Source organism: Scyliorhinus canicula, chromosome 10 (assembly GCF_902713615.1).
Source record: "Scyliorhinus canicula chromosome 10, sScyCan1.1, whole genome shotgun sequence".
Taxonomy (NCBI): domain Eukaryota; kingdom Metazoa; phylum Chordata; class Chondrichthyes; order Carcharhiniformes; family Scyliorhinidae; genus Scyliorhinus; species Scyliorhinus canicula.
Window position 1 is genome coordinate 80,795,542 of NC_052155.1, and position 24,657 is coordinate 80,820,198.

Genomic DNA, 24,657 nt, shown 5'->3' on the forward strand with positions numbered 1-24,657 from the left:
CCAGTGCCTTTTAATGTCTTCAGCATCCATGTGGCGAGCCCCTAATCCTGAAGGGAGATCTCTATGCAGCGGGCTGACTCTGAACCAGCCCAAAGCTGATCCAGCAGCTAGATTATAGATCCAAGGCAGCAATGGGAGTTGGAGGGAATGTCGGCAGGAGACTGGGATGGAAACTGCCCTTTATCATTCTTGTGGGGCATTCTTGCTCTTCCTTGCCACGTGAAAATCATTTGATCTCTTTGCACTTCCTTGTCTTTCCTCCAGGTTTTACTGAGATGCTCCATCCTGCCATTTCTATTTCTGAGATTGGACTTCAGTTTGTGTTAATTCATGGAGCTCCCACCTGATTTGCCTTGAAAACATCACAAGGAATGGAACTACAGAAGATTGAAGTGAGATGGTGGCCGGAATCTTGTGCCCTCCCCCATGGCGAGTTTGGTGGTAGGGGGAGCATTTAATTGGAAGGGCGGGTGATGGGTGGGGACACAGTGACCATCTCACCTCCACCTCAAGTCTGCTGCAGGGAGGCCCAAGAAAGGTTTCCCCTCTGCACCACCAATGGAGGCCCTTAAGCAACCAATTAATGCCCACTTATGGGCCTCATATCCACCACTGGTATTAACCCAACTATGGGAAGGGGGCTCAATATGCGAGGCATATGACAAACAAACCCTTTCCGGGGGGTTGGGGGAGGTGTCCCTTATTCAAAGGCATTTACCTGATCAAAAATCCCATGCATTAGTAAAGGGGTGGCTTGCTAAGAGCCAATCCTTCCCTTGCTCCTACCCCAAACCCCCTCTCCCCCGATCCTCAGCCCATGAACCCCCTCCCACCATCACTCACCTATGCCTCGGTCCCTCCCTACCCTGAGGTTTTTGGTGGGTGTAGTACTGGGAACAGCCACTGCCTCCCCAGTGGCGGTGGGGGCAGGAGAGCTGTCTGCCCCTGAGAGGCTGGCAGCTTTTGGCGGGCATGACTTTCGCCTTTGGATCCTTGTTCACAGGAAAGGCCAGCCACTGGCTTGTCAAATGCCTGAGTGGCACAAGATGTGGCGGGTCTTTTGAAAACAGGTAGCACTGGCGTTCCACCCACTCAGCCAGCAGCCAAGACACCTGTCACCTTCATGAGATTCTACCTCCAATGCTACAATTTTAATTCTATTGCATGAATTCCATCAAATGGAGGGAATTCAAATTCCTCCAACAAAATTCACCCTCGATGGTTAATGATGTGGATGCTGTTGGAATTTAAAGGATTCTGATTTTTATTGTAAGGAAGGGTTTGTAACAGACATGTGTGGTGGCTCTGCAAATATTTTTAACAAGTGAGAAGCAGGAAATCATAGACTTGTGAATACAAAAGTGGAAAACGTTGACTACAGATTCAATTTATTTTAAATTTAATGTAATTTAGTGAACTTACATCATTGTCTCTATCCTTCTCCAGGAAATGGCGTGCAACATGACTCGGTAGAATATTTCGAAGCATATTTTCATTATGCTCTCGTAACTCCCTCATTTCATTAACTTCCTCTTTTGCCTGGACGCGCCACAGAAAATCCAGTCTTGCAGTGTATTCCAGCTGAACAGTTTGATGAAAAAGAAATACGGATTTTTCATGTAAAAATAATTTCTTGCAAAATCAAATTTCCCTCATGCATTGTCCAATTTAATTTATACATTTTGGTTTGACAGAATCAGTCCTTCAGCCACATTGCAGCATCCACGAGAGCTCAATGCCATCAAAGGCAAAATATTGTGGATGCTGGAAGCTGAAATTAGAACAGAGGACACTGGGAAAACTTAGCAGATCTGCCAGCAACAATCAGGAGAGAAACAGAGTTAACGTTTCAACCCCATAGAGTCCTCGTCAGAACTGAAGGGAGGGAGACATTTTAATAAAGAGTGTAAGGACCCAAAATGTTAACTCTGGTCACGATTCTCTGGCTGTGTTGCACTCGAAGCAGGGCCTCCGGGAGGTTGTGGGGGGTGGGTGACGGGTGAGAGTCCTGGAAGGGAGGGTGGATGCTGTAAGGAGGCTTGAGGAATCCTGAAGACGGGGGCCCCCCAGACACCCCATAACGGGATGTCCTCACAGGGGTGTAAAGCACTGCCCATGTATGTGGGAGTGACATATCCCATGGGTGGAAGGATCCACAAGCTCATTTAAGAGATTGGGGCACCCTTTCAAAATAGCGGCCTGATCTCTGAGTTCGGCACCTCAGTGTTGAAAAGAATGCTGAACTTGATTTTCTGGAAAGATTTCCAAGAGTATTAGCGTTCGGGAACTGCCGCGAGCTTCCCAGTGCTCGGCCAGGTGAGGCCGACAATGCAATTCAACATTAATTGGTCCATTTGGTGATGCCCCATGGGCTTTTTTTTTAGAGAAATACAGCACAGAACAGGCCCTTCGGCCCACGATGTTGTGCCAAACTTTTGTCCTAGGTTAATCATAGAATTTTGGACACTAAGGGCAATTTTTCATGGCCAATCCACCCAACCTGCACACCTTTGGACTGTGGGAGGAAACCGGAGTACCCAGAGGAAACCCACGCACACACGGGGAGGATGTGCAGACTCCACACAGACAGTGACCCAAGTCAAAATCGAACTTGGGACCCTGGAGCTGTGAAGCAATTGTGCTATCCACAATACTACCGTGCTGCCCTTAAGAAGAAGTTAATCTACACTCTATTATTCTACCCTAATCCATGTACCTATCCAATAGGCGCTTGAAGGTCCCTAACGTTTCCTACTCAACTACTTCCACAGGCAGTGCATTCCATGCTCCCACTACTCTCTGGGTAAAGAACCTACCTCTGACATCCCCTCTATATCTTCCACCATTTATCTTAAATTTATGTCCCCTTGTAATGGCGTGTTCCACCCGGGGAAAAAGTCTCTGACTGTCTACTCTATCTATTCCCCTGATCATCTTATAAACCTCTATCAAGTCGCCCCTCATCCTTCTCCGTTCTAATGAGAAAAGGCCTAGCACCCTCAACCTTTCCTCGTATGACCTACTCTCCATTCCAGGCAACATCCTGGTAAATCTCCTTTGCACCTTTTTCAAAGCTTCCACATCTTTCCTAAAATGAGGCGACCAGAACTGCACATAGTACTCCAAATGTGGCCTGACCAAGGTTTTGTACAGCTGCATCATCACCTCACGGCTCTTAAATTCAATCCCTCTGCTAATGAACGCTAGCACACCATAGGCCTTCTTCACAGCTCTATCCAATTGAGTGGCAACTTTCAAAGATCTATGAACATAGACCCCAAGATCTCTCTGTTCCTCCACATTGCCAAGAACCCTACCATTAACCCTGTATTCCACATTCATATTTGTCCTTCCAAAATGGACAACCTCACACTTGTCAGGGTTAAACTCCATCTACCACTTCCCAGCCCAGCTCTGCATCCTATCTATGTCTCTTTGAAGCCGACAACAGCCCTCCTCACTATCCACAACTCCACCAATCTTCGTATCATCTGCAAATTTACTGACCCGCCCTTCAACTCCCTCATCCAAGTCGTTAATGAAAATCACAAACAGCAGAGGACCCAGAACTGATCCCTGCGGTACGCCACTGATAACTGGGCTCCAGGCTGAATATTTGCCATCCACCACCTCTCTCTGTCTTCTATCGGTTAGCCAGTTTGTTATCCAACTGGCCAAATTTCCCACTATCCCATGCCTCCTTACTTTCTGCACAAGCCTACATTGGGGAACCTTATCAAATGCCTTACTAAAATCCATGTACACAACATCCACTGCTTTACCTTCATCCACATGCTTGGTCACCTCCTCAAAGAAGTCAATAAGACTTGTAAGGCAAGACCTACCCCTCCGTGCTGACTATCCCTAATCAAGCAGTGTCTATCCAGATGCTCAGAAATCCTATCCCTCAGTACCCTTTCCATTACTTTGCCTACCACCGAAGTAAGACTAACTGGCCTGTAATTCCCAGGGTTATCCATATTCCCTTTTTGGAACAGGGGCACGACATTCGCCACTCTCCAATCCTCTGGTACCACCCCTGTTGACAGCGAGGACGAAAAGATCATTGCCAATGGCTCTGCAATTTCATTTCTTGCTTCCCATAGAATCCTTGGATATATCCCGTCAGGCCCGGGGGACTTGTCTATCCTCAAGTTTTTCAAAACGCGCAACACATCTTCCTTCCTGACAAGTATCTCCTCGAGTTTATCAGTCTGTTTCACACTGTCCTCTCCAACAATATGGCCCCTCTCGTTTGTAAATACTGAAGAAAAATACTTGTTCAAGACCTCTCCCATCTCTTCAGACTCAATACACAATCTCCCGCTACTGTCCTTGATCGGACCTACCCTCGCTCTAGTCATTCTCATATTTCTCACAGATGTGTAAAAGGCCTTGGGGTTTTCCTTGATCCTAACTGCCAAAGATTTTTCATGCCCTCTCTTAGCTCTCCTAATCCTTTTCTTCAGTTCCCTCCTGGCTATCTTGTATCCCTCCAGTGCCCTGTCTGAACCTTGTTTCTTCAGCCTTACATAAGTCTCCTTCTTCCTCTTAACAAGACATTCAACCTCTCTTGTCAACCATGGTTCCCTCACTCGACCATCTCTTCCCTGCCTGACAGGGACATACATATCAAAGACACGCAGTACCTGTTCCTTGAACAAGTTCCACATTTCGCTTGTGTCCTTCCCTGACAGCCTATGTTCCCAACTTCTGCACTTCAATTCTTGTCTGACAGCATTGTATTTACCCTTCCCCCAATTGTAAACCTTGCCCTGTTGCACGCACCTATCCCGCTCCATAACTAAAGTGAAAGTCACAGAATTGTGGTCACTACCTCCAAAATGCTCCCCCACTAACAAATCTATCAACTGCCCTGGTTCATTACCAAGTACTAAATCCAATATGGCCTCCCATCTGGTCGGACAATCTACATACTGTGTTAGAAAAGCTTCCTGGACACACTGCACAAACACTACCCCATCCAAACTATTTGATCTAAAGAGTTTCCACTCAATGTTTGGGAAGTTGAAGTCACCCATGACTACTACCCTGTGACTTCTGCACCTTTCCAAAATCTGTTTCCCAATCTGTTCCTCCACATCTCTGCTGCTATTGGGGGGCCTATAGAAAACTCCCAACAAGGTGACTGCTCCTTTCCTATTTCTGACTTCAACCCATATTACCTCAGTAGGCAGATCTCCTTCAAACTGCCTTTCTGCAGCTGTTATACTATCTCTAATTAACAATGCCACCCCCCCACCTCTTTTACCATCCTCCCTAATCTTGTTGAAACATCTATAACCAGGGACCTCCAACAACCATTTCTGCCCCTCTTCTATCCAAGTTTCCGTGATGGCCACCACATCGTAGTCCCAAGTACCGATCCATGCCTTAAGTTCACCCACCTTATTCCTGATGCTTCTTGCATTAAAGTATACACACTTCAACCCATCTCCTTGCCTGCAACTACGTGCTTTGGCGTCCTGAATATCGGCTTCCTTAGTTGCTGGACTACAAATCCAGTTCCCATTCCCCAGCCAAATTAGTTTAAACCCTCCCGAAGAGTACTAGAAAACCTCCCCCCCAGGATATTGGTGCCCCTCTGGTTCAGATGCAACCCGTCCTGCTTGTACAGGTCCCACCTTCCCCAGAATGCACTCCAATTATCCAAATACCTGAAGCCCTCCCTCCTACAGCATTCCTGCAGCCACATGATCAACTGCACTCTCTCCCTATTCCTAGCCTCGCTATCACGTGGCACCGGCAACAAACCAAAGATGACAACTCTGTCTGTCCTGGCCTTTAACTTCCAGCCTAACTCCCTAAACTTGTTTATTGCCTCCACACCCTTTTTCCTACCTATTTCGTTGGTACCAATGTGCACCACGACTTCTGGCTGCTCACCCTCCCCTTCAGGATCCTGAAGACACGATCCGAGACATCCCTGGCCCTAGCACCCAGGAGGCAACATACCTTTCTGGAGTCTCGCTCGCGACCACAGAATCTCCTATCTATTCCCCTAACCATTGAATCTCCTATTACTATTGCTTTTCTATGCTCCCCCCTTCCCTTCTGAGCCCCAGAGCCAGACTCAGTGCCAGAGACCTGGCCGCTGGGGCCTTCCCCCGGTAGGTCATCCCCCCCCAACAGCATCCAAAACGGTATACTTGTTTTGAAGGGGAACGGCCAGGAGGGATCCCTGCACTGTCTGCCTGTTAGTTTTCTTTCCCCTGACTGTAACCCAGCTACTCTTGTCCAGTACCTTTGGTGTGGCTACCTCCCTGTAACTCTTCTCGATAACCCCCTCTGCCTCCCGGATGATCCGAAGTTCATCCAGCTCCAGTTCCTTAACACGGTCACTGAGGAGCTGGAGTTGGGTGCACTTCCCGCAGGTATAGTCAGCGGGTACACCAGTGGTATCCCTCACCACCCACATCCTACAGGAGGAGCATGCCCTAGCCTCCATCCCCTCTTACTTTACAGAATTCGCTGTCCCGTGGACCAACTGGACCTCCGCCCTCCGACTCTGCTTCCAGTCAGCTGTACTCTAAACTCCTGGCTCCCTTCACGCTCTTTGATAAATATAGGAAATGAAATGTAAGGAGCACCTTACTCCCTCCTCACCTAACTCCCTCAGTCACCAAACTCTCACTGTAGCACTCAAATGCAACAAGCTCAGCACTCCTGTATAGGAAAGCTCACCAGCCAGTTCACTGGGGCTGCGCTCACCAGCCCCCCTGCTAAAAAGATCGAGCAGCAGTTAAACATAAACAGCAGTTGCACTGCCAACTCCACTCAGCTTGCAACAATGGCGGCGAGACGACCGTCCCCAAGATTCGGGGATACAGACCTGGGCTGGCTCCTTGATGCGGTGGAGGCCAAGAGAGATGTCCTGTTCCCCGAGGTCCCAGAGGGTGGGGCTCACCGCCCCCTCCCCCCACCGCTCGCTGAAACCTTTCCGCACCATGTGAGCATTCACCTCCCTCCAACCCTCCATGCAGCCCCCAACCCTTCCTTCACACAATCCCCTCCCACCACTGTGAACCAGCTGTCCCTCCGCCATGAGCTGAACCCTGGGGACTTATGGGCACCAACCGGCAGGAGAGGACGCTGGGTGCCAACCGGGACCCGTCCCACGGAGTGAGGATGGTGGCCACCAGCTCCCCTGAGTTCCACCCCTCTGATTAGGACACGTCTCAAAGTCAACTCAGGGTCAGGGCGGCATGTGCCGTCGACTAGTGCCACGGCGCCCTCTGGCCCCAGAGCCCCCAGAGGAACCCGCTAGGGGTTTCAAAGGCCACAAGACATGGTAAGCAGCTGCCTGCCTCAACCTCAGAAGTGCATCGTAGAGACACATCTAGACGTAGCGGTAGAGCAAGCAAGACGAAGCACGTTGAGGATCACTGAGAGCACCAGGGGAGAGGGGGGCAGAGGGCAGTTAAGAGGTGAGGGGGGATGAGGGGATAGTAGGGATAGTGGGGTGGGGCAGCACCATCAGGAGTGTGGGACATTGTTGGACATCTGTGACACATTAAAAACCCTTGACCACAAGCAGTATGACACCTCTGTCACTTTGATCCGCAATGCGGCCTGACCTTGGCGCATCTCTCCAGGCATCTCCTCTCCCCGTAGCACTCACCCACCCTCCGGCACTGGACATGTCCCCGGAGCTGTGCGCCATCCCCTGGATATTTAGATGTTGGCTGCTGCGTGTGTGGTGTTGCCTCTCGCAATGTTCAAGCACAGTGTCCATGTATCAAGGTGTGATTGGGATGCTAGCCAACGACTCCCACATGATACACGGCCCGCCCACCCACAGGAATTCACTTGGGTTGTGTGAAGTGCTCATTTAACCACGATTGCCAGTTCCCCATTAGCAATAGTCTTCAGTCGCACGACCAGAGGCCTCAGCAGTTGGTGAGAGTTATGGGTGGTCAGTGGGGTGGACGGGCAGGGGCTAGGTTTACCCTGGAATGGGTACACACGATAAAGGGGTTGGCATGCTGGTGCCATGCGAGTGTCCCCTACCCTCTGCTGAGCACTGGGGCAGGTGCGCCCCGGGCTCTTTACCTGTGAGCAAACATGGCTACCCACCTCCTCAGTTCCCCACAGAAGGTTCACGTTTTTCTAAAGGAGTATTAATCAGCACCAGCATGACCACTTGCTAGGGAGGCTGCTGAATCACTGCAGGCCGTTGGATATGGGGGTCGCTCCCATTAATTGTATGGAAATAGGGCTTACGGTTTCGTGCTGTGCTACAGTGGGATCCCGATCTTGCCTACGGTTGCATCGCAAACTGTTTGCCGCCCGGCGAGATTCTCGTTTTCAGCCTCTCCCGCTATTCACCAGCTTCGTTTTTCTCGAGCGCAATGAGGCCTGAGAATCACGCGCAATAAGTGTGGGCTAAACCGGTCAGAAACTTCCCAGGGCCCAGAAAAGTGACTTCAGGGCTGGATTCTTCGGTTGCGCCCTCTGCAAGATCGCCATGGCCGGGATGCGGACCATGTAAAAGTTTATTGACATTGAGCGGGAATTTCCGATCACCGGGCAGGTGCAGTTGGAGAATCCCGCCCTAAGCAGAATAGCAGTGGGGAACTTGCCGGCAGGGCAGGCAGAAGCTCCCTGTAAAACCCGCCTCAAATGAACTGAGAAATGTTTCTGGAGAATCGCACCCCCTGTTTCTATGCAAATAGATGCTGGCAGACCTACTCAGTTCTTCAAGTGTCCTCTGTGCAGTGTCATCATGTTTGTTTTCTGTCTTTTTATGCTGTTCAACACAATAGAATTGTAGAAATGTACATCACTAAAGAAATCTAAAGACAGCGGGGACAATTGAGCGACCGTGTTGCGCCCACCTTGGATCCAGATACAACGGGTGAATCGCGTGACAGCTCCAAATCAGGCTTCATGCTGGACACGCGTCACCCGACTCACTCTGCCTGCCCACTTAAATGAGTCATTAGACTTATTTAAATATCCGGATACCACTTTCACCTGGCACCCAGGAGTCAACGACTGTGTCTGAGAGACGATACCAGGGTGCCATTTAGTACTGGTTTCCAAAAACATAGGGCAGGCATGCCGGCACCTGGGAGGGAGAGGTCTCGCAGGCCATTGGCAGACCCCCAGTGGTCAGGGGCAGGGCTAAGGTAGTGCCCTGGCACTCTCCTAGCTCCCTGGCACCTTAGCACTGCCAGGGTGACAAGATGCCAGGTTGGCCTTGCCAGCAGTTACGCCTGAGGGTACCTTGCCCATTGTGTGGTGAGGGGGATTCCCAGGGGCCTCAACAGGGTTGTGGGGGCGAAGGGGGGGAGGGGTTCTAGAAAGCGGGGAGGGGTTCTAGAAAGCGGGGAGGGTGCCTGAAACGTGGGAGGAGGGTGGAGACATCAGGGCTGCCATTCAAAATGGACTAAAATGTGGTCTCAACAGGGAGAAACTCACAGAGGCCCCAAAAAACGACAGTGAAAAGCGGGGTGAATCTTGGCGCTGCAGCCGCTGAGAAACACCCTGTCAAAGTGCCCAAAAGCGGACTTCAACCTTTTTTCCACTGAATCGTGCCCATCATCTCTTGAAAATAACAAACTGGACACCAATATTTCCATTACAGGTAGCCCAGTCCTTTATTATATGGGACGTTATTTTTATTTGTTTGCAAAGCCAGCATTTATTGTTAAAGCCTCCATGCAGACTTTGAGAAAATGTTGGGGAATTTCTTGAATAGAACTGAGTGGCTTGTTGGGCCATTGCAGAGGGCAGTTAACCCCCTTTCTGTGGGTCTGGTCACAGCCATAAAGGTCAACAGCATAGAAAAGGCACTTCGGCCCTCGCGTCTATGCCAGTCTAAAAGAACCATCAGTGATCTAATCCCATCCATTATTTCGCCCAGAACCTTGTATGCCTTGGTATTGTAAATGCACATCTAAATACTCCTTAAATGTTCTGTGGGTCTATGTTTCCATCACCCTTTCAGGCAGTGAGTTCCAGACTCCCATCACCCTCTGGATGAAAAAGTTTTTCCTCATATCCCCTCTGAACCTCCTGCCCCTTACATGAAATCTATGCTCCAGTCATTGATTCCTCCACCAAGGGGAAAGGTTCTGTCTACTCTATCTATGCCCCTCATAATTTTATACATCTCAATAATGTCCTCCCCTTAGTCTCCTCTGCTCCAAGGAAAACAACCCCAGTCTAATCAATCTCTCCTCATTACTAAAACTCTCCAGCCCAGCAACATCCTGGTAAATCTCCGCTGCACCCTTTCCAGTGCTATCATATGCCTCCGATAATGTGGATTCCAGAATGGCACACAATACTCTAGCTGTGGCCTAACCACCATTTGACACAGTTCCAGCATAGCCTCCCAGCCTCTGCTAATAAAGGCAAGTATACCAAATGTCTTCTTAACTACTGTATCCACCTTTCCTGCTACCTTAAAGGACCGGTGTACATGCACATCGAGGTCCCTCTGATCCTTGGTGCTTTCCAGGGTCCTGCCATTTATCATGTATTCCTTTGCCTTGTTTGTCCTGCCCAAGTGCATCACCTCACACTTGACCAGCCCATCTATATCTTCCTGCTTTCGAAGGCTATCCTCTTCACTATTTACCACCCCACCAATTTTTTTGTATCATCCACCAACTTACTGATAAACCGTCTTACATTCATGTCTAAATCATTTTTTAAACCACAAACAGCAAGGGGCCCAACACTGATCCCTGTGGGACCCCACTGGACACTGGCTTCCAGTCAGAGAAACACCCCTCGACCATCACTCTCTACTTTCTGCCACTAGGCCAATTCTGGATCCGATTTGCCAAAGTTCCTTGGATCCCTTCTCTATCAGTCTCCCATGTGGGACCTTATCAAAAGCCTTGCTGAAGTCCAAGTAGGCTATGTCAAATGTATTGTCCTATCTATGCACCTGGTCACATCTTCAAAAAATTCAATCAAGCTGGTCAGACATGACCTCCCCATAACAAAAGCACAGAATGAGGCCACTCAGCCCATAGATGTGTTGTCTCTCAGCCAGAGCAATTTAAATAGTGCCACAAAGCTGTCCATTCCCCATAACTCTAAAAATGTTCTCTCTTCAGGGGTTTATCCAATTGCCTTTAGAAAGCCACAGTTGAATCTGCCTTCACAGGCCTTGCAGGTAGTTCAGGCCGGATCTTAACTCGCTGTCTAATTGTTTTTTCCTCATGTTGGTTCTCTTGCCAATCATCTTGAATTGCTCTCCTCTGCTTCCAGATCCTTGCACCAATGAAAACAGTTTCACTCGATCTACTATGCCGAGGCCCCAAGCTGCCAGATGATCCCCTTGCCCAGGGGCTAACTGAACCATTTAAGTGGCCAATTATGGGCCTCTTCTCACCACTATTGGTAATTTAATAATGATGTAGGGCACCTTTTGCCACATGGGGAAATCACCAGGTAAACCATAGAGGCCTCCCAGTGGATTCAAGTGAGGGGAGAAGGGGGGGGGGGGGGGGGCATCTGATTTAGACACTCTTTTTCCTTTGGAGGAGCCAAAGGCGCTGCCTACCCTGACCAAACCCCCACCCCCTTCTTGGGAACTGCCTGACTCACACCGGCACCTTCACACCCCACTTGGCAGGACACCATTCTTGCATGCCGTCCTCTTCTTCCAGGGGCGGTCACAGCAATGGCCACTGCTCCTGGTGGTGCTGATGAGCTGCCTGCCTGTTGATTGGCTGGCAGCTCCTGGGGCATGCGCCTGTCCCTACCAATTAATTGCCTGCCACCCATGAAATGTGGCCGGGATACCACAGAAGTTGGGTTGACCTTGCTTGCTTCTGGCCTGTCTGGACCCCAGGTGAGAGAATAAATTTGTGTCCTCTGTTTCCAATGGCCCTAAGGCATCCTTTTACAAGTAACATAAACCCTCTATAGTTTAATTGGTCAGCCAAGAATAGACACGACATATAGGCCAACTATATACACAGAAACACAAACAGCTGTCACACACATACATACACAAGCGATATATGGTAGAGCAGACACAGAACATTAGCACTGTTGGATAATCCCACTTTCATGCTTTTCTCTTACTCAGCAATAAATTTAAGGCAGTCCTACTTGCACACTTTTCTCCCTGTCTCATCAACATTCAAAATACCTGATAAATATCCTCAATGCATCTCAGTGAAATTAACAGTATCCCTAAGCAATGCAACAAATATCCTGAAGAATGGCAGTAATTTATACGTTTTATTTAATAGCATAAACTGCACAAGCCATTAAATAAAGTTGACTTATTTTTCTGCCTTGTATGTCTGGTTTGTACACCGCATTCTGTGTCTTGTCGTTCTACCTGCAAGGTGACGATTGCAAATTCCATGAAGCATATTTCTTCTGCAAACTCAACATGTCCCCAGGCATATTCTAAATATGGTAATTGCTAAGTATCAGGGTGAAAAGGTGAAACAGACAAACACACACACTCACTCTTTCAGTGGCAACTGGAAACTCCCAGAACTAAGGTAAAGGAGAAATTTCCAACTCAAGTCACAGCTATGAGTCAGAGGGGTATAAGCCTTGAATGAAATTTTAATATCACATAACTAATTGGTTGGCTGTCTGATGGTTCGGCCTTTGTTACCAGGCGACAGCCAGGGAGATTGGACAGCTGTCAGGTGGCGCTCAGAGGCATTGGGAATGGGCGGGGGGGGATGTAAATCAGAACGGCTAAGGGAGGGTCATCCAATTGCAGGGCAGGATGTTGGATGAAGCAGATAAACTGGATCCAGCAGCTGTGGAAAGACATTTAACTTCTAGGATCCCAATGGCCATTGTGGCTGGCCAGGGTTAAATTTAAAATGGTGGTGAATTATGTGGCATGCTGCAACATTATAATATCTGAATGGCCAGTTCGCCTGCTTTGAGTAGGTTATTGCCCATAGGTGTTTACAGCATGGAAACAGGCCCTTCGGCCCATCTACTATCCCACCTCCATTACTGGAAGCTTGTTGGAGGGTAAAGATTTCAAATTTATTTCAACAATTATTTCAACTTTCAATGCCAAAGAATCATAGAATCATAGAATTTACAGTACAGAAGGAGGTCATTCGGCCCATCGAGTCTGCATCGGCCCTTGGAAAGAGCACCCCATCCCAGTCCACACCTCCACCCCATCCCCTTAACCCAGTAACCCCACCTAACCTTTGTTGGACACCAAGGGCAATTTAGCATGGCCAATCCACCTAACCTGCACATCTTTGGATTGTGGAAGGAAACCGGAGCACCCGGAGGAAACCCGCGAAGACACGGGGAGAACGTGCAGACTCCGCACAGACAGTGACCCAAGCTGGAATCGAACTTGGAAACTGGGAACCTGGGGCTGTGAAGCAACTGTGCTAACCACTGTGCTACCGTGCTGCCATCCTCCCCAAATCCACTCATATTTGTGATTTAAAATTTGCCTCATTGTATATGTGGCTGCACACTGGACTGTTCCACTCGGATACTGGAGATGGGATACCTTGCTGCTATCCAGTCACCCCAGGTCTGATCACAAAGAAGCATTGACATGGTGGAAACTACAGTGCTTCTATCACTGTCGGGTAAATTATAAAGAAGAAAATATAGATAAGGAATAAAACATTTGCACAATTCTTTTGATGATTATTTATTTATAAATTAATTCACTGTGATCTCAACAGTTAATGAACCTTTAGAGCTAGTCATTCATTACCTGTTGTCCATGATAAAAAACAGCTAAAAGAAACATTGCCATTAGCAACAAGGAGTACTCCTTCGTGCTTAGGAAGTCTCTCCTACAAAAGAACAAATTGGAGCACTCATTAACATTACAGACAACACATTGCAGAGATCTTAGTGTTACAGCTATTGACTCTGAGAGCAATGTAAATTCAGATTGCAGCAAATGAAGGCAACAAAAACAACCTTTTAAGAATCAAGCCTGAGGAAATTCTTTCCTTCTCCTGCCGTAACTCCATGGGAGGCTGAGAGGGAAGCGGTGAAGACCCATTTGCTTGCCACGTGAAGGTCTGAACGCCAACTGCCCCCAACATGGAAGGAGCTCGGAGAAGTGGCTCACAATGCTGAGTTTCAGCTCCACTGGCTCAATCAAGGCCTCCCATATCTGAGTAGGCCGGTACCTTCATTAAGATGAATTATATGTGGACCAAGTCAGGGAAACATGAGTTTGTGAGAAAATAAATTTCGGCCGTTATTTCTTTAGAACCAAGTGGCCAATCCATTACTACACCACCATTTTTGGACTTTTAAAAATCTCTTCTTTTATGGGATTTTGGCATCACTGGCAAGGATTAATTTTCCTGGACCTGAGTGGCAGGGGGCAGTTCTGGAGTCACATGTAGGCCAAACCAGGTAAGGGTGGCATATCTCCTTCCCTAAAGGACATGAGCAAACCAAATGGGGTTTTTACAACAATTGTTCAGTGGTCACCATGAATGAGCTTACATATTAACCTGAATATTAATTGAATTTAAATTCTTTTAACTGCGGTAGTGGGATTTGAACCCATGCCCCCAGAGGATTAGATTGGGATCGCTGGAGTACAGATCCATTGACACCATCATTTCCCCCTTGACACAGTGTACCCGTTTGTACTGAAAATAGAAAACAAGGTCCCACAATTGGTGACACACCCAGTTTCCCAGGCAGTCTGCTTGCCTATTTACATGCTGGCCTGACAATTAGCTCAGGGACGCCTCAAGTGTTAACATCCATTCACACCCCCGAAATCTTCCAACCACCCAACACCCGTTCTCAGGTGTGAAGCCGAGAGTAAGCTGTTGAAAATCAACCCTTTTACAGATATTCCGGAATATGTGCATTCAATCTCCTTAGATACTTATTACTTTATTACTTAGATGCACAGAGAATTAGAAAACAGTTGATTCCTCTTAACATTTTGAAACTATGGGCGGGGTTCTCCAGTGCTCCAGCTGCGTGTTTCTCGGTGGCCCACCATTCCCAGGTGGCGAGATTCTCTACTCCCACTGCTTGTCAAAGCGATTTCCCAGTGAAGCCACCCTAAGCTGCCGGGAAACCTGTGGGCAGGGGTATGCTGCCCACGGGATAAGTGAATCCCAAAGTCCGGTAACTGTTGCTTTATATATTGTAGAGCCCCTGAAAGGTCTGATTCTGTAACCACAGAACTTGTTTCCTGTAGAAACTTTGCACCAGATAAGGTGAATTCTAGACTTTAGGAAAATCAGACACTTCTCACTATGCACTGAAGGATCAGGGGAGTCGGATTCAAACCATATCTCCTCCTGCTCCTGGTTCTGGACATTACCGTGCTCAAGGTAAATACTACATGCTACCAGAAGTAATGCTATTAGTACTGAGTGAGGTAGAATATTAAACTTACAATCCACGTTGATGGAAGTTGTCGAATCTAACAAAGAGTGAGCTGTAGATTGTTTCAGTCAGCAGTGAGTAAATTGCAATCATTATCAGCAGCACGGCAAGTTTCAAGATGGAGTTCAGACGGAGAAACACTGCACAAGTCACCATCGCTAGCACCCCGGTAAACACAAAATACTGGACAGATAAGACACAAGGATTAGGTTACAGCTTCAACTCCATAGTGGGCAGAGGTTCAGGCTTTCTGTGAATTTATTACAAAGATGTTAGCTACTTGGTTAATATGGCAACTATTCATTGGAATTTAGAAGAATGAGGGGGGATCTTATAGAAACATATAAAATTATGAAGGGACTAGATAGGATAGATGCGGGCAGGTTGTTTCCACTGGCGGTTGGAAGCAGAACTAGGGGACATAGCCTCAAAATAAGGGGAAGCAGATTTAGGACTGAGTTGAGGAAGAACTTCTTCACCCAAAGGGCCGTGAATCTGTGGAATTCCTTGCCCAGTGAAGCAGTTGAGGTTACCTCATTGAATATTTTTAAGGCAAAGATATACTTTTGAACAGTAAAGGAATTAAGGGTTATGGTGAGCGGGTGGGTAAGTAGAGCTGAGTCCACAAAAAGATCAGCCATGATCTAATTGAATGGCGGAGCAGGCTTGAGGAGCCAGATGGCCTACTCCTGCTCCTAGTTCTTACGTTCTTACTCTCTTTATTTTTACTTTTCTCCTTTCTTGTATCTCTCCCTACACAATATGATGTTCTGTTTAAAAGAGCTGACATGCCACCTTGCCCTTTGCCATGGCTATGCATCTGACCTCAATGAGCTGCTGAAATTCCCTGGGATGACTTAGTGCAATTTGCTTTCATTCCTATTGATGAGTAGCTAATCTCATCTCTGCACTTGCTCCCTTAATGTACCACTGAGATAGTGGTGTGGTTGTATGAGGGACCAGGGCATCGTAAGTATTTTCCATGATTCAGAACGTTAGTGCAACAATGCATTAGGCACCAGTCTGCCAGTCATGCAATACAAATTATCAGAATTGTGCATCCAATTTAATTTGAGCGAAGTAGTTCAATAGCAATCTCAAAACTACCACGTACAATCTTGTTTGAAATCTCATGTAATACAACTAAAATCAGTGAGTCTGGGGAAGCATGTTTGAGATAGCCGTCCCTGGCACACTGTACACAGCGCCTGAAAATAGCTCACATTCATTCATAAGGACAAGGTGAGTTTTCTTAAATCTTAAATGTCTTTTTCCTTTCCTCAAAAAGAAACACTTCAAATATTTGAGAGAGGCACAATAGAAACCCATCAAACTAAAAGAACAACCTTGCATTTATAGAAAGAAAAGGAAGGCTTGTATTCGCACAGAATTAGAACAAAAAATGCTGGAAGCACTCAGCAGGCCAGGCAACATCTGCGGAGAAAAAACAGAGTTAACATTTCAGGTAAATGACCTTTCATCATTGGCTTTGTATTCATACAAAACCTTTCACAACCGCAGGACATACCAAAGCACTTGACAGCCGACAAAGTACTTTTGAGGTGCACTGTTGCACTATTGCAAATGATCACACTCAGTATACTCAAAAGCATTCCACAATTGGGCAGCACGGTAGCACATGCGGTTAGCACTGTGACTTCACAGCGTCAGGGTCCCAGGTTCGATTCCCCGCTGGGTCACTGTCCGTGCGGAGTCAGCATGTTCTCCCCATGCCTGTGTGGGTTTCCTCCGGTTTCCTCCCACAGTCCAAAGATGGGCAGGTTAGGTGGATTGGCCATGATAAATTGCCCTTAGTGTCCAAAATGGTTAGGAGGGGTTATGGGGAAAGGGTGGAAGTGATGGCTTAAGTGGGTCGGTGCAGACTCGATGGGCCAAATGGCCTCCTTCGGCACTGTATGTTCTATGTATCTATGTAATTAGTTCCTTGGCTGTTCCTGGGCCTGTCTCTTCTCTTCTCTTCCCTTAAACTAGGCTATGCCATTTTCCATTTCTTCTCTCAGGTATTTTGATTTTTCTCTCCCCCATCAATCTCAACCTATTGCTACTCCTCCACCTTCCAATTGTTCCTGCGCTACCCACGGTTTGAATTCCTTGAATAAGCCTACAGCTTCCCTCTGTACCTCTCTCAATATTCCTTGTAGGGTCTATTGAAGCTGCACAATGCTCCCGTTCTCGTTCTAAACGTCCTGCCAACTATATTCAATGGAGTTAACCTCACAACCCCCTTCCCATTCCATCTATCCATCCACCACCTCCTACTGAGCTCTGCCACACCCCTTTACATTTTCCTTCAGAACATTTACTTACTCATGAACAAAGTGCTTGTGATCCAGGACCTGGCTTTGACACAAAGTTGGCTCTCAATATTCTCCATTACTATTCTTCTTTAAGCAACTATTGTGGTGGTATGATATGTAGTCTCCCCACACCTCTAGAACATTGTTCTCCTTTGATTATTTCACCTTGTACAACCTTGGGTATCAATCATCTTTCAACTTCTATACTAAGCGATTCATCATCTTTGATTGTTTCAATCTCTCTACCAGCAAACCCCTGCTCTCTTTGAACTCAATGTCCATGTATTCCTTTTGAACCATTCCCTGAAACATGAAGTCCCCCTACTCGTAATCTGGCCATCTCCAGCAGCCTCTACTCCCAAAACCTCCCTACTCCTGGGTTCTCTATGGCTAACAAAGCCATTTACAACCCAAATCCCCTCACCCCTTTCACTTCCGGTTTTATCCATACAATAACCTATCTCCCAAACTGTTTACAACTAAACCCGTGGGCTTTTATTCACTACTACTCTGAAACTAGCGGTTTTCATACCTCTTTCTTTTTTTTTGCATTTCTTTTTAAAAATTGAGAGTACCCAATTATTATTTTTCCAATTAAAGGGCAATTTAGCATGGTCAATCCATCTAACCAGCACATCTTTGAGTTGTGGGGGTGAAACCCAAGCAGACATGGTGGAGAATGTGCAAATCCACACGGACAGTGACCCAGGGCCAGGATTCGAACCCAGGTCCTCAACGCTGTAGGCCCAGGGCTAACCACTGCGCCACGTGCCGCTCCCATCTCACCTCTTTCACTTTTGATGCTCTTGCTCTCAGTGAAACATCAGCACATAGGCTTACAATTCAATGCAACACTGATGGAATTCTGCAACTTTGCAGATGCTGATGTTTGGATGAATTGTCAAACTAAGGCCCTCATCTGTCCATTAAAGTAGACATAAAAGTTCCCTTGGCAATACTCAAATTTATTCTTCTGGGTATCCTGCATTCCAAAGCCTACCCCTAACCCCCCCCCCCCCCCCCCCCCCCCCACCACCACCACCGACCACAGCAAAATATTAAAACTCCCCTTAAGACTCGAGGCTCTTGATTTCCTTCCCAACTCTCTCCTTATTTAGCATCTTCCTTAAAACCCACCTCTTTGAACGAGCTTTCTGTTATCTCCTTCTATGGCTCAAGATCCATTTTTTCCGCCTTAGGCCACTGTAGAGTTCTTCGAAATGAATTTTGACATTAAAGGTACTTTATCCCAATTTAAACTGCTGTTTTTTTTTAGTTCCCGTCCAAGTGCAGTTACTGCGGCTATATCGCCAAAAATGGCAGAAAGTTTGCCCAAAGCAAAATCCTTCAGTGAATGAGAAGACTATCCAACTCTTTTTTTTCAAACAACAACTTGTATTTACATAACCTCTTTAAATGTCGTAAAATGTCCTAAAATTTCTCACAGGAGGGTGGTCAAACGATATTAGACAGGTAAACTAACGTTTGGTCAAACAGGCAGATTGTAAGGACAGCCTTACAGCAGCAGAGAGATAGAGAGTTTACGGAAGGAATCCCAGAATTTAGGATATAGGCAGCTGAAGTGATCATAGCCAGTGTTGGAATGATGAGAAGCAGGGATAAAATAGAGACCAGAATGAAATGAAATGAAATGAAAATCGCTTATTGTCACGAGTAGGCTTCAATGAAGTTACTGTGAAAAGCCCCTAGTCGCCACATTCCGGCACCTGTCCGGGGAGGCTGGTACGGGAATCAAACCATGCTGCTGGCCTGCTTGGTCTGCTTTAAAAGCCAGCGATTTAGCCTTGTGAGCTAAACCAGCCCCTGTTTGGAGAATTGGAGGAACACAGAGATCTTCGAAGGATGCAGGATGAAAGAGGTTCCAAAGATACAAGGCCCTGGAGGGAATGTTGGCTAATACACCTGGAGATTACCGTGCCTTTTCTTTTGATTATTGCTGTGCGTTTATTATGCCAAGAAGGCAGGACCTTTAATATTTTATCTGTATGATGGCATCTCTGTCATTGCAGCACTTTCTTAGTACAGCCTAAATCATCTGCTTTAGCCTTGCAATTGGCCTTAAAACCAAATCGTTTTGTAACAGATTATGATTCGTTTTCAGACATATAGGGTGGAACGTAATGCAGATTTGGAGGCAATGGGGCATTCAATCTGACAGGAGGGTGGCGGCTGGGGACCCTGTCATCTTCTTATCTCTGCCCGATTGAGTCCACGGAGAAGAGGCTCAGGGGCAGCCTTCCCACCCCCTGGATGCCAATTGAGACGCTTAAGTGGGCTATTACTCAGCCTGTCGCCATTGAAATTCAACCAGCGACAAGTGGGCAAGTTGCCAGGAGGAAAGCCTATAAAGCTAACTCAGAAGGGGTCCCTCATTGAAAGGTATTCAGTGGGAATAACATTGGGAAAAGGGTGCTAGGCTGAGAGCCACTCCCTGCCTTTCCTTCCGATGCATTGATATCCCAGCCAGCAAAACCTGATGGTACGACCCTTATCCCACCCTCACTAATCTGCAGTCTAGGTCCGGGTCCCTCAGCAATTCTAGGCCTTGCCCTTGTACTTTACGGGCAGCAGCTACCGCTTCTGTTGTCACTATGGACCCGACCTTCCAAATACAGCCGCCACACCGGGTTCCCAACCGCTGAGAGCACACGTGCCGCTCGGTCGGGAACTCGGCCCATCGGGGGTGGAGTATCGGGGGAGGGCCTTCAGGTAATGTGCTGAGGCCGTCCCAACAGTGTGCAGCGTACTCCTCGATGATGCTGTTTTGGATGGTGCGCCGCCCACGATTTTTCGGAAAAAGGGATTCTCCACCCGATCGCCGATTACAAAATCAGCGTCGGCAAGCGGAGAACCCCGCCCCACATTTATTCCATGTGAAACTTCAACACAGGCAAAGGGTGAAATGCTTCTTAGCTGCAACAGGTTCCACTTGGATCAGGGGAAACATCTGCAAAGTGAATAGATTTATAAACATATTTTGTAAGAATGAGGATTTCGATGGAAGTGTTGCATTGGAAAACCAACATGCTGTGCCAAGGTAAGGCACAGGTTTACTGCTAAAGTTACCCATTAATAAATTAGCATTGAAGTAATACTGCTTTCTGAATCTTTTATTAACCAAAGAACTTGAGTTGTATTGTTGTCATTTGTGACATGATGCACTCGGGTCTGAATAAACTACCCACACAGGTCTGTGGCAAATGGATTCATTTCACTACCTCAGGAGTTGCTGCAGCAGTGACCTCTATATAAAACCTGCATCACCACATGAGTGAACTGCATTAAAATACATTTTTAGATTGGTTGCAAAGTGCTTTGAGATGTTCTGAGGGCACAATAAAGTGCTATATAAATACAATCTTTTTATTTTAATGCAATATGTTTTTGTTATGACTCTCTACAGTTCCTCAGTTTATTTTAGGTGTAATTTTTTCAACATCTGAAGATAGAAAGAGCTCCTAATTTTGTAAGGAAAACTCAGTATTTGTGCAATGATCAAATGCAATATTCAGCGATCATTGCATTGATTCATTATTCAATCGCATTGGATCAGTTTCATTGGTTTGGAATATTACAATCTGGAAAGGACTGGACATGAGATGGTTTGCTCACTTAACACACTTACATCAAATTCCTCGGTCCAGTATTTCAATGGAGGGATTCACCAATTTATTTTAAATAATTAATGCCTCATTAAAATACAGGAGAGAAGAATTTGATGTCCATGCTTTGACTGGCGTGTAATTTCCAGGTTTACCTAACGTTAAATAATCTATTCATGAGAAGAAAATGATTTGAAGTTTAATGATAATAATCTTTATTAGTACCACAAGTAGGCTTACATTAACATTGCAATGAAGTTACTGCGAAAATCCCCCAGTCGCCACACTCCGGCGCCTGTTCTGGCACACGGAGGGAGAATTCAGAATGTCCAATTCACCTAACAAGCATGTTTTTCGGGACTTGTGGGAGGAAACCGGAGCACCCGGAGGAAACCCACGCAGACAAAGGGAGAACGTGCAGACTCCTCACAGACAGTGACGCAAGCCGGGAATCGAACCCGGGTCCCTGGTACTGTGAAGCAACAATGCTAACCACTGTGCTACCATGCCACCCTACAGAGGGATACATCTGCTAGGCTGGCTGATTTTACTGAACAACTCAAACATTGATGTCATGGTGTGCCATATCATCTGACCCTCAACCAGCTCTGAAGCACACTGCCTACTACATTTAGAATCTATACTTAGAATAGGTGGGGGTAATCAAAGTACCCTTAGTGCGATAATTTACCCCTCCTGGATGCAAAGGATAATCATTTAAACAATGATCATTTCAATGACATAGTATTGAAAGTTTGATTCGGCCAACTATAATGGTCTGATTTGCATTACATTGCTGTACTCTCAATGGAGTTGCTATTGGATTTAAGTCTGAATCACATTGGCTGGACCAAGTCCCATGGCGGAAGCAGGAAGCAATAGTGTTGTCTGCTGCGGAGCCAGGGGGAAATTGCACCAAATTGTGCGATGTTGAGCTAATTAATTATGTGGCCGGGGGTTTACCTACGTTGTTCGCAGCGGGCGGGCAGGAAGCTACATGCCCGCTGTCATTTCCGGCTGCCTAATTACAGATACAGCTTTACTGCGCTCTTAACTACGGACCAGGACGTAGAACGTAGAACCCAAGGAACACCGACACCCAGATTCAGCGATGCTTCACTGGAAGTACTGTTGCATGCTGTGGAGGAGAGGATGGACATCCTCTACCTGTGAGACGGGAGGATGAGGCTCATCCAACTCACCAATCCTGCATGGGTGGCAGTCGCCAGGGTAGTGAATGCCAATTGCTTTCACAAGAAAATAATAAATTACTTAATCTGGGTCACCAGGATAAGTAGACCCACTACTCCGCATAGTCACCTCATCGAATGGGAACTGGGGCGTGGCCCTCAGTGGTAAGGCCACCGTCTGTATTACCCATGCATAAAAGTGCATCTCACTCTGATACAGTGATGCCTCATAGCCCCACTCCAGTCCATGCAACTGCACGTAGAGAGGTGACTGCAAGTCTTTGACTGTGCCACACAGAGAGCTCATATTGCATGTGTGTGTGTGTGAGTTGGGGGGGGGGGGGGGGGGGGGGGGGGTGGAGAGAGAGAGAGTTGGCATAGAGGGCTGAAAATGATTTGACGTTTATTTGTCCATCGGCCTTATCCTTCTATCTGCAGTGCATCCTTCACAGGCCACATGGTAGCCAGTAGCTTGTTGGTGAAGTCTGGCATCATGCAAATGCAACCTTCCTTCCTAATTACTCTCAAATCTCCTCTCCTTGTGCAGAGCAAGTTAACACACAAACGTGAGAGAGAGAGAGACGGGAGTTGGCATGGCTCCAGCACCACATATCACTTCAAGAGTGGGCTGCTGAGCTGGCAGGGGAGTTACAGGACCTTTCATGTGCAGACAGCGGAGTTGGCATCCAGCCTCCATCTGGTAAAGAACCAAGTTTACTGTCTTGACATAGGAACCTAAGGGCCATGCTCTGTGCCATGTTGAAGACAGCCCATGCAGTCACTCATTCTCTCTTTTCAATTACAGGTGCAAGCAGGAAGAGGTGAGTCCTGAACCCAAATCCGAATCCAGCATCAGCTCCAGGTTGCAGAGGAGCAAGAAGGATGAGGGGAAGGAGACCTTGCCCCAGTAGAGCCTTCACAACACCCTCCACCAGCCCAGAGACACACTTTGGTGAGTAGTAGATCCAGTTGAGGCAGAGTCTTACACTCTGGTGGTCACCTCACTGACAGTGTCTGCCACAGGAGAGGGCAGGGTCAGCCAAAGTCACCAACACTCAGAGGACTGTGAGGGAAGAGGCATCTGCTATGTCAGAGTCAGATGAAAAGCCTCTCGAGTAGTCCTAGACAAGATGCTGAAGAGGCAGGGAGAGGCGGGGAACATCAGACAGAGGTGTTCGAGCCATCGACTGAGTGGCACAAGAGTCGGAGGAGTCCATCCGCAGCTGGCTGATGAAGTGGTGCCGGCATATGCGTGGAAGGGATTGTGGATGACGTGGAGAACCTGGTCCAGCAGAATGCCCAGTTCCTGCCAGTGGTGTGCGCAGGTCTGCACTCCATCACCATGGTCATGAGCGAGGTTTTGCAGTGGCTAAGTGAGGGGGCACCTCAACCTCCTTTCAGGCACCTCTTTCCTTCAAGGGGTTAGAGAGGGACCCTCAGGCACCTGAAGAGAGGAGGTGCATTGGGCAGACACTCCTGGGGCCCGCATCCTGCGACCCCATCAGCACTGGCCTCTGGGGCTGCAGAGGGTGCACTTGCCCCAGAGCAGGAGATCCAAAGTAAGCTGGGAACCTCCAGACCTCAAAACTCCAGACGATGCCCACAATAGTTATCAAAGACAACAGGGTAGATCAGTGAGCTGGCTGCTTCCACCCCTGCTACAGATGACAGGGGAGAACCTAGATGCACTGGCAGGAAATGTAAATAAAGTAGTATTGATCTCACTATGGTGTACTATCATTGCTGATCGTTAATGTGCAATAGTTAATATATGACCAGTTGCACTTTAAGGAGGGAAGCTGTATTTTCATTGTGTCTGTTCGGTTTAATGCCTGTGCACACCCTATGTATTCAAGTGGACAAACCTGCCTGTGTCTATGTGTAGGGAGGCATCAATCTTTGCCATGGCCCTTGCGAACCATATGTGAGAAGCTTCCCACACACAATGCCCCCAGGACTGACATCAGCAGGTGGTGGAGGAGCCTCAGGGGATTGTTCCGCTCGCACCCCCATCCTATGAGGAAGCCCGAGGGCCACTGGGCAACCTGAGGGAGGAGGAGGTGATGGGGTCGATGCCGGTGACTCCCGCAGCGCAGGTGCCGGAACACCGCAGTACCTCGGGCTCCCCCCTTCTGTCCCTGGCGCATTTGATGG

General features: G+C 47.5%; 1 protein-coding gene across 3 annotated transcripts in view; it reads right to left on the minus strand.

The window, feature by feature from the left end:
- Positions 1 to 24,657, minus strand: part of adcy8 (adenylate cyclase 8 (brain)) — a 137,516-nt gene that overhangs the window by 23,503 nt on the left and 89,356 nt on the right. For all 3 annotated transcript variants that reach the window (XM_038809229.1, XM_038809231.1, XM_038809230.1), the window contains 3 exons: positions 15,383 to 15,555; positions 13,715 to 13,796; positions 1,423 to 1,581 (listed from right to left, as the gene is read on the minus strand). In XM_038809229.1, coding sequence (XP_038665157.1) covers positions 1,423 to 1,581; positions 13,715 to 13,796; positions 15,383 to 15,555 — 414 coding nt within the window. The remainder of the gene's footprint in view (positions 1 to 1,422; positions 1,582 to 13,714; positions 13,797 to 15,382; positions 15,556 to 24,657) is intronic.